Source organism: Scyliorhinus canicula, chromosome 12 (assembly GCF_902713615.1).
Source record: "Scyliorhinus canicula chromosome 12, sScyCan1.1, whole genome shotgun sequence".
In the NCBI taxonomy this organism is placed as follows: domain Eukaryota; kingdom Metazoa; phylum Chordata; class Chondrichthyes; order Carcharhiniformes; family Scyliorhinidae; genus Scyliorhinus; species Scyliorhinus canicula.
The window spans coordinates 40,754,041-40,764,901 of NC_052157.1; the positions used below are offsets into that span (position 1 = coordinate 40,754,041).

Below are 10,861 nucleotides of genomic sequence, written 5' to 3' on the forward strand. Positions count from 1 at the left end.
AATACACATCCTGCCCAGTGGTGGTAGCCACACTAAAGACATGGAACCAGATGACACAGCATTTAGGTCCAACTGAGATGCCCCTCATGACCCCCATCTGCGGAAACCACAAATTCCCACCAGCCATGTTCGATACTAACTTTAAAAGATGGAGACAGGATGGGGGGGGGGACACTAACAGTCCTGAGACTTCTACATAGGGGACAGACTAGCGACCTTGGACAAATTGACGGAAGACCTGAAACGACCGACAGGACAGGAACTCAGACGCCTCCACTTTCTCCACTTTCTCCACTTCTCCACTTTCTCCACTTTCTCCACAAAGAGCTGGCAAGATATCCCAGGGCCCCGAGAGACACACCATTAGAGGAACTGATAAACACGGAGAGCAAGGAGGTGGGGAACTGTGGGAACATCTACGGATGGTTACTGGATAGGGCAAGACTACCGCTGGACAAAGCCAAAGAAAAATGGGAGGACGAACTGAGGACAGAAGTGGGTTGGGGGCTCTGAAGCAAGGCACTGGGCAGGGCCAACTCCACCTCCTCCTGCGCAAGGCTCATGCAGATTAAAGTGGTGCACGCCCGCAACTAACCTAACCTACAAAGATGATTGATGCAGGTAGGGGAGTGGATGTTGTCCATATGGACTTCAGTAAGGCCTTTGACAAGGTTCCTCATGGCAGACTGGTACAAAAGGTGAAGTCACACGTGATCAGGGGTGAGCTGGCTAGATGGATACAGAACTGGCTAGGTCATAGAAGGCAGAGAGTAGTAATGGAAGGGTGCTTTTCTCATCGGAGGGCTGTGACTAGTGGTGTTCTGCAGGGATCAGTGTTGGGACCTTTGCTGTTCGTAGTATATATAAATGATTTGGAGGAAAATGTACCTGGTCTGATTAGTAAGTTTGCAGGCGACACAAAGGTTGGTGGAATTGCGGATAGTGATGACGACTGTCAGAGGCTGCAGCAGGATTTAGATCGTTTGGATACTTGGGCGGAGAGATGGCAGATGGAGTTTAATCCGGACAAATGTGAGGTAATGCATTTTGGAAGATCTATTGCAGCTAGGGAATATACAGTGAATGGTAGAACCCTCAAGAGTATTGACAGTCATTGAGATCTAGGTTTACAGGTCCACAGGTCACTGAAAGGCGCAACACAGGTGGAGAAGCTAGTCAAGGAGGCATATGGCATGCTTGCCTTCATTGGCCGGGGCATTGAGTATAAAAATTGGCAAGTTATGTTGCAGCTGTATAGAAACTTAGTTAGGCCACACTTGGGAGTATAGTGTTCAATTCTGGTCACCACACTACCAGAAGGGTGTGGAGGATTTAGAGAGGGTGCAGAAGAGATTTACCAGGATGTTGCCTGGTATGGAGGGCATTAGCTATGAGGAGAGGTTGAATAAACTTGGTTTGTTCTCACTGGAACTATGGAGATTGAGGGGCAACCTGATAGAGGTCTACAAAATTATGAGGGGCATAGACAGGGTGGATAGTCAGAGGCTTTTTCCCAGGGTAGAGGGGTCAATTACTACGGGGAATAGGTTTAAGGTGCGAGGGGCAAGGTTTAGAGGAGATGTACGAGGCAAGTTTTTTCCAGAGGGTAGTGGGTGCCTGAAACTCGCTGCCGGAGGAGGTGGTGGAAGCAGGGACGATAGTGACGTTTGAGGAGCATCTTGATAAATAGGATGGGAATAGAGGCATATGGACCCCAGAAGTGCAGAAGATTTTAGTTTAGACGGGAAGCATGGTCAGCACAGGCTTGGAGGGCCGAAGGGCCTGTTCCTGTGCTGTACTTTTCTCTGTTCTTTGGTTCTAACCAGATCCCGAATGAGCTGGTTCTTCCCGGAGGTGGAGGATAAATGTGAAAGGTGCCAGGGTGGCCCGGCCAATCACACCAACATATTCTGGACCTGCCCCAGACCTGCAGGGTCTGGACAGCCTTCTTCGAGGCAATGTCCAAGGTTGTGGAGGGTGGAGCCTTGCCTGAAAGTGACAAGCTTCAGGGTATCAGAACAGCCAGAGCTATATATCAGGAAGAGGTCCAATGCCCTGGCTTTTGCTTCCTTAATCGCACGCTCGAGAATCCTGCTCGGTTGGCGATCAGCAGCACCACCCACAGTTGCAGATTGGCTGGCAGACCTGTTGGAATTTCTCCATCTGGAGAAGATCAAGTACACCATCCGAGGGTTGGACAAGGGCCTGCCACAAAGTGTGGAAGGCATTCATCGGCCTGTTCCAAGACCTGTTCAAGGCCAACAGCGACTAGGGAAAGAGGGGGAGACAGGGCAGAGCAGACAATAATGTATGCAACGAGGAGAAGCAAAGGGGAAAGGGGAAAGGAGATAAGGGAACCCAAGGGAGCCACAGAAAGAAATGGGGAGGGGGGAGGGGGGGGAAAGGAGGCAGGAAGCAACCACCCCCCCCCCCTTCCCCTCCTGAACCCAAGAGGTCAACAACAGATACTGTAGAAAAGAGGAGTGGAGCTCAGCAGTAGAACACTCAGAGGGCGCAACCAATGAGGGGACGGGGAGGGGGGCAGGGAGGAAGTATGGCGGGGGACGGGGAGAAAGTAAAGAAATATGTATGTAAATAAGGAACTATACAACATATAAATACCAGGTACACCATTTGTTAAAAGTATTGTTCTGTCAAACTGAAAAACACTGATAAAACATTTTTTTAGAAATACTATACAAAATACCGATCACACAATCTCACAGCCAACAAAGCAGTCATTCAGCTCATTGCCCTGTGCCAGTTCCCTGAAAGAGCTGCATGATTATTCCCACTCAGATTTCTCCCTCAGTGTGTGAGTGCAGACCACGCAACAATCCGCCACGTACCGTGCAGTGCAATAAGCAGGTCGCACACAATTAAATAAAACTTAAAGGGAACAAGGATCTCGCAATTTCCTCAGAGGCCTGCAAGTGTTACACTTAGGATTTGGAAAATCAAAGTATCAACCGTTTAGTCAATTAAGACCAAATTCTGTGCATTTCTTCTTATATCAGAGCAACATATTCTGGTGGCACGAGGGGCTGTGTACTGGAAGGATGGTACTTTTTTCATAAGATTCTCCATTTTCTTGACAGAGTTCCCCCCAACCAAGATGGCCACAGGAAGTCAACCTGGATGTCACATGGCAGACTAATGGAAAACCCATATCAGGAGCCTAGTGCAACAAGGATCAGTTGTCGAGCCTAGCTAGACTATATAAGCAGAGCACTGAGCCCTGGTGGGGGAGGAAGCTAGCTTGGAGAATGCAAGGAAGGTGCCTTGGAGAATGAAGCTGTGTGCTTGCTGCTGACCTTGGACTCTATGATTTGGATTGCACTCTGGCCTGTATAAGAACCCGTACTTGTATTCTGACTGTTGCTGCCATGTACTGTGTTGAGTTTTCCCTGGGAAACGGATTAGCCGTCCAGGTTTCAATAGGAATATATTGGCTGGAATTCTCGAGTTGCGATTCACATTTCCCGCCAGGAGGGTAATCCTGCCCATGGGTTTCCCGGCGGTGTGGACTGATTCCAAAGGGCAATCCCATTAACCAGCGGCGGGAAGAGAGAATCCCGCTGCCCGTGAATAGTGCACGGCTGAGAAATAGACGGCTAGGGGACTAGAGAATCCCGCCCACTGTGTGCAAAGTTAGGCTAAAAAAAAGCGAGGTGATTATTTCCTTTATTTTCTGAGTATCTGTAGACCTTTAAATAAACATGTTTTGGTATTTGGACAACTGTGTGAGCTTTTAAACTGAATAAACTCCACCCCACCTATTCCCATCCCCACTCCCTTGTGACATCATATTGATTATGTTATCAGCTGATGAACAGCCTTCAGATATATATAATGACTTTTCAAGTGTGAGGGTGATTGTATAAATTGCCAAAGGCAACATAACTGAAGTGAGGACTCCCACATTCTTGTTTCAATTTTCGTGATTGCAGGGACTGAAAGATTTGAGAACATGATACTGTTATGTCAGTGGTAAATCACAGATCTCCTAATTGTATTGCTCCACCAATCCTGGTCCATATCAGAGAGTTGAGTCTGAATTTAATGTTCCCTACAGTCTGGAGGTTGATATCCAGTTAATGATGTTTGGCTGTGACACTACCTGTCAAGACAATGCAGAGGTTTTACTGCTGGCATGCTGGGCAAGTTATTTACAATGATACCAAATGGTGAAGTGTAGCCATAGTTGCCCCTGTGTTCCTTGCATAATCGCGAGATTCTGGTTTACAGACACTGGGTGTGATTTAACGGAAATAAAACAGAGTGCCATGTCAGACACATTTAGCCGGGTGTTTCCCAGCAGTGGCAGCGCCGAGAATGACCCCACTATAAAATGGATTTCTACTTTATTTCTGGGCCTTGGCAAGGGTTCCCTCCGCCGAGGCCACGCTTGGTCCCAGGATGGCACTGCCAGGGTGCCCAGAGCCTGATCACCCACGGGCCTTTGATCGACTGGGAGACACCCCCCCCCCCCATTTCAGAGGCCTGTTAAGACTCAACCACTTTGCTGTTGATCTGGGGTTGCATGTAGGACAGACCAGTTAAGGAGGGTTGATTTCCCTCCCTCCTGAGGATGGGCAGTATTGAACCAAATTGACTTTTACAATAATTGACAATACGGAGACCAACATTTAGTTCCAGATTTTATTAATTTAATTTAAATTCCACCAGCTGTTATGGGATTTGAACCCATGTTCCCAGAGCATTAGCCTGGGTCTCTAGATTACTAGCCTCGCGACATTACTATTAGGTCACCATCCCACCCACCCAACTTGGGATACTGAATGTAGCTAATATTGGAGAAAACAATGGAGCAGCTCGTCATGCATGGTTGCAAAGGAACCCACTTAATTATCTGATATTTGCTACACCCTGGTCCTGACCCTGAAAAATGTATCCAGGACTGATATAAGTTTTGTGGACCAATGAATGTGGCAGAAAGTAATGTTTGTTTTCCCAGCTGTATTTATTGTTTGATTGTCACAGCATGGGTAGGATGATGTTATCGGGCACACTTTTTTTTCATAGAATTTACAGTGCAGAAGGAGGCCATTCGGCCCATCGAGTCTGCACTGGCTCTAGGAAAGAGCACCCGACCCAAGCCCATACCTCCACTCTATCCCCATAACCCAGAAACCCCACCTAACACTAAGGGGCAATTTGGACCCTGAGGGCAATTTATCATGGCCAATCCACCTAACCTGCACATCTTTGGACTGTGGGAGGAAACCGGAGCACCCGGAGGAAACGCACGCACACACAGGGAGAACGTGCAGACTCCACACAGACAGTGACCCAAGCCAGGAATCGAACCTGGGACCCTGGCGCTGTGAAGCATTTGTGCTATCCACAATGCTACCGTGCTGCCCTATGTATCTTGTATGCTCTTGTTGCCCTTTTGTATCTATGTTAAATGTAAATGTCACCACAATTGGCTTTCCCCTTTTGGGAGAGAGCTGACTGGTGGTGATTTAACCTGAGGAGACTGAGCCAACTGAGCTAAACTGACCTCCACATCTATGTACACCAAAATGTAAAGAGATTTAAAAGGCAGCAGGGTAGCATGGTGGTTAGCATAAATGCTTCACAGCTCCAGGGTCCCAGGTTCGATTCCCGGCTGGGTCACTGTCTGTGTGGAGTCTGCACGTCCTCCCCCTGTGTGCGTGGGTTTCCTCCGGGTGCTCCGGTTTCCTCCCACAGTCCAAAGATGTGCGGGTTAGGTGGATTGGCCATGATAAATTGCCCGTAGTGTCCTAATAAAAGTAAGGTTAAGGGGGGGTTGTTGGGTTACGGGTATAGGGTGGATACGTGGGTTTGAGTAGGGTAATCATGGCTCGGCACAACATTGAGGGCCGAAGGGCCTGTTCTGTGCTGTACTGTTCTTTGTTCTATATAGAGCCGTGATGAGACACAGTGCAATCAGTATTCCTAGACAGAATTTTTGATGGTGTTCTAAGCATTAAAGATGGGCATTTATCCATCCATTGTGAAAACTGATAACATATTTGATGCGGTATACTTTAGTTACTGCTGCCTCATTTGAGCACACTTTTCTTTATACCACAATTTATTAACCAGCAAAAATAACTGAAGGACCAACCTCAATATTTTCTCCATTAGATTAAAAGGCGAAAAAGTTGTTCAGATTAAATTCTGTATACCATCTATTTTCACTTATGTTTGAGCCCAAATGGCTGTATTGTAAACCCCTCCTGGAGATATTCCCCCTTGTTGCCCAGTTCATAAGTATCTAGTTCATAAGTTCATAAGATATAGGAGGAGAATCACCACAGCGGTTAGCACTGTTGCTTCACAGCTCCAAGTTCCCAGGTTCGATTCCCGGCTTGGGTCACTGTCTGTGTGGAGTCTGCACATTCTCCCCATGTATTGCGTGGGTTTCCTCCGGGTGCTCCGGTTTCCTCCCACAGTCTGCTGTTAGGTGAATTGGAAATTCTGAATTCTCCTTTAGTGTACCTGAACAGGTGCTGGAGTGTGGCGATGAGGGGCATTTCGCAGTAACTTCATTGCAGTGTTAATGTAAACCTACTTATGACACTAGTAAAGATTATTATTATTAATCAGGCCATTTGGCCCATTGGGTCTGCTCCGCAATTCGATCATGGCTTCTCATCCTGGACTTAACTCCCGTCCTGCTCATTCTCCATAACCCTTCAACCCATTACCAAATAACAATGTGTGACTCCTCCTTAAATTTACTCACTGTCCCAGCATCCGACGCACTCTGGGGTAGCGAGTTCCACAGATTCACAACCCTTTGGGAATTGCTCCTCAACTCTGTTTTAAATTTGCTACCTCTTATCCTAAGACCTCTTGTGGTAGAATGCTCCACGTCTACTTCATCCATACATTTTATCATCTTGTAGACATCAATTTGATCTATCTTCATTCTTCTGAACGCGAGAGAGTATAGGCCTAAACTGTTCAATTTCTTTTCATACGACAAACCCTTCATCTCTGGAATCAACCTAGTGAACCTCCTCTGAACTACCTCCAATGCCGCTACATTTTTCCTCAAATAAGGGGACCAAAACTGTGCACAATACTCCAGGTGTGGTCTCACCAGTGCCTTGTATAGTTGCAACAACACATCCTTATCTTTATGCTCTATTTCTTTAGCTATGAATGTCTAGACCTGTAGCTGCAGGTAGCATGTGTGGGGAAAGCTTGTTTGACTTTTCCTGCCCATATGTTTTGCATACTCTGGGAGTTGTCAGTATTTCATAGAATCCCTACAGTCGAGAAGGATGTTCTTAAATTGTAACTGAAAAAGTTGGGAGAGAGTTTTAACTGCCATCCTTAATCCCACTCTTACAAATCAAAGAGCAAACTACGATAATTTGATTTTGTGGCCATACTGGCAATTCATCCATTTTTGCTAGTTTGAACTCCAGACATAATCCCACAGAGTTATAAAAGGAGTACATCGTTACATAAATCCTGGATTAATTTCTCAAAATGAACTGGTATGAGCACAGTGGGCCGAATGGCCTCCCTCTGTGCTGAGGGTTCTTATTATTTTTGCTCCATCTTATGCTGCTGGGTAAAAACCCCAGTGGCCTCAATGCTCTCAAATATCAAAAGGTAAAATGCAAGAAAACTCCGACTTTTGTTCAGTATCTAGCTGCATGGCGCCTACAATGGGCAGACAATGTTCTCACTCGTCTACCAGAGGATCAGTGCAGCAGGAGCACGGTGACCATAAAACTCTCCAAGTTCCAGCACTTTCATCCTGTGTTAAATATTCACTGACTAGAATTGACTGTGGGTGATGCAACCTGCATCATCACTGAGCATTCAAATAGATGGAGATGGCCATAAAAATAAAATAGTAAAAAAATAGTGAGTGTAGGAAGGAGAAGGAGGTTGTGGGACATGGGACAGCTGGGCATGAGGGGCATGAAAGGGAGGGTCCAATGGGTACAAGAATGATGAAGGCAAGAGCAAAGGAGGGAGGGCAGGGGGATGGGAGAGAAGGTGATGAGTGCCACAGAAGAGGGAGTGTCAGCGGAGAGGGCATGGAAGGAATTTGGGCAAGGGGAATGAGAGAGAGGGGTGAGACATGGGAGAGAAGGCACAAGGGACATGGAAAAGATGGGGGGAGAAGCGCACCGATTGGGTTTGAGGAGTCTGGGGGAACGAGAGAGAGAGAGAGAGAGTGGATGGCACAGAAGGACAAGACACAACATAGGAGGGACAGGATGTGAGGGGAATGGAAGAAGGGCTGAGGGGACAATGGGTAGGTACCAAGAGGAGGAGGGGCGGGGCATGGGAGAGACAGGCAATTGGCACTGAGGGAAGGGGAGAGGAGGGTAAGGCGTTTGAGACGCAGGACCATGAGAGATGGGGAGAGGGATTAGTGAGGTAAGAGCGACAGGGGGAAGAGGGGATGAGAGTGGCGGGGAGAGGAAGAGGGGATGAGAGTGGCAGGGAGAGGAAGAGGGGATGAGAGTGGTGGGGAGAGGAAGAGTGGATGAGAGTAGGGGGAGCGGGAGAGGAAGAGGGGATGAGAGTGGGGAGTGGGAGAGGAAGAGGGGATGAGAGTGGGGAGTGGGAGAGGAAGAGGGGATGAGAGTGGGGAGTGGGAGAGGAAGAGGGGATGAGAGTAGGGAGGAGGGGAAGAGGTGATGAGAGTGGGAGAGGGCAGAGGGGATGAAAGTGGGGAAGGGAGAGGATGAGAGTGGGGAAGAGGAAGAGGGGATGAGTGGGGGCAGGGAAGAGGAGATGCGAGTGGGGGAGGGCGAGAGGAAGAGGGGATGAGATGGGGTGGGAGAGAGGAAGAGGGGATGAGAGTGGTTGGAGAGGAAGAGGGGATGAGAGTGGGGGGAGGGAGAGAGGAAGAGGGGATGAGAGTGAGGGGAGGGAGAGAGGAAGAGGGGATGAGAGTGGGGGGAGGGTGAGAGGAAGAGTGGATGAGAGTGCGGAGAGGAAGAGGGATGAGAGTGGGGGGGAGCGAGAGAGGAAGAGGGGATGAGAGTGGGGGGAGGGAGTGGAAGAGGGGATGAGAGTGGAGAGGGAGGGAGAGAGGAATAGGGGATGAGAGTGGGGGGAGAGGGAGAGAGGAAGAGGGGATGAGAGTGGGTGGAGGGTGAGAGGAAGAGTGGATGAGAGTGGGGAGAGGGAGGGAGAGGAAGAGGAATGAGAGTGGGGGGAGGGAGAGAGGAAGAGGTGATGAGAGTGGGGGGAGGGAGAGAGGATGAGAGTGGGGGGGAGAGAGGAAGAGGGGATGAGAGTGGGGGGAGAGGGAGAGAGGAAGAGGGGATGAGAGTGGGGGGAGGGAGAGAGGAAGAGGGGATAAGAGTGGGGGGAGGGAGAGAGGAAGAGGGGATGAGAGTGGGAGGAGGGAGAGAGTATTAGAATTAGAACAGTACAGCACAGAACAGGCCCTTCGGCCCTCAATGTTGTGCCGAGCAATGATCACCCTACTCAAGCCCACGTATCCACCCTATACCAGTAACCCAACAACCCCCATTAACATTATTTTTTTAGGACACTAAGGGCAATTTAGCCTGGCCAATCCACCTAACCCGCACATCTTTGGACTGTGGGAGGAAACCAGAGCACCCGGAGGAAACCCACGCACACACGGGGAGGACGTGCAGACTCCGCACAGACAGTGACCCAGCCGGGAATCGAACCTGGGACCCTGGAGCTGTGAAGCATTGATGCTAACCACCATGCTACCTTGCTGCCCTAAAGCGAGGGGATGAGTGGGGGGGAGAGAGAAAGAGGGGATGAGAGTGGGGGGGAGAGAGGAAGAGGGGATGAGAGTGGGGGGAGAGGGAGAGAGGAAGAGGGGATGAGAGTGGGAGGAGGGAGAGAGGAAGAGGGGATGAGTGGGGGGGGGGGAGGAAGAGGGGATGAGTGGGGGGGGGGAGAGGAAGAGGGGGTGAGAGGAAGAGGGGATGAGAGTGGGGTGAGAGGAAGAGGGGAATGTGAGGAAGAGGGGATGTGAGTGGGAGGGGGCGGGGTGGAGCAGTAAACAAGTTTCCCAACCTGCGAAGGTCCTGCACCCCATTCCCAAATCGGTCCTCAAACTCCTCCCAGGCCACTTTCTGGCTCTGGACTCCATCCGAGCCGAAAGAGGACAGATCCAGGATCGCGGACACCTCCTCGAAGCCGGAGGTGAAGTCGTTGAAGTTGATGGAGCCGTCATTGTCCACGTCCAGCTTGTGGAAGAGCGGACCGATCTGCGAGCGAGCGACACTGAGCTCTCGGCAAACACTCGAGAAATCCTCGAACTCGATCAGCCCCGAGCGGTTCAGGTCACAAGCCGAGAAAAGTCTCCTCAAATCCGGCCGGGTCATTGCAGCAGTTTCCATCCGGCAGCAGCTGGCTCTCTGATCGCTTGCAGGGGACCAGGCTCTGGTCAATATCCCTTGTTAATATCCCCGCTGGCTCTTGTTAATATCCCTGGGACTCAAGTTTCTTTGCACCGGGCTAAAAGGGGGGGGTGGGGACCGCTTCTTGACGTCAGGTTACATTGCCCAGTAATCCTGGTTACACAGGACGAGCTGCAAATCAGTTCCACACCAGGCACTGCAGGAGGATCATTCTGTGACTGTCAAGGTTGAAGCTGCAAAACCGCCCACCACACCAGGTTGGAGGAAACACAGATTCGACGTGTTAATCAAAGCCCTGAATTACAGCAGACACTTCCTGGAAGGTGCTATTTCTTGCCACAATTAATTGTTCCAGGTCAAATTCCACCCTCCTCTCTGAATCACCTGGAACAATGCCACCGGACGGGAGGTTTGACACTTTTTAAAACAAAATCGAAGCAAACTTTAGCATTGCTCTCTGATTGCACTCTGTGCATGATGTG

The 10,861-nt window shown here is 49.5% G+C and overlaps 1 protein-coding gene across 1 annotated transcript in view; it reads right to left on the reverse strand.

Moving 5' to 3' along the window:
* Window positions 1–10,650, reverse strand: part of zgc:162879 (ras and EF-hand domain-containing protein) — a 116,002-nt gene extending 105,352 nt beyond the window's left edge. Inside the window, exon 1 of the mRNA XM_038813825.1 lies at window positions 10,033–10,650. Coding sequence (XP_038669753.1) covers window positions 10,033–10,358 — 326 coding nt within the window. The 5' untranslated portion in view covers window positions 10,359–10,650. The remainder of the gene's footprint in view (window positions 1–10,032) is intronic.
* Between the last annotated feature and the right edge of the window lie 211 nt (window positions 10,651–10,861).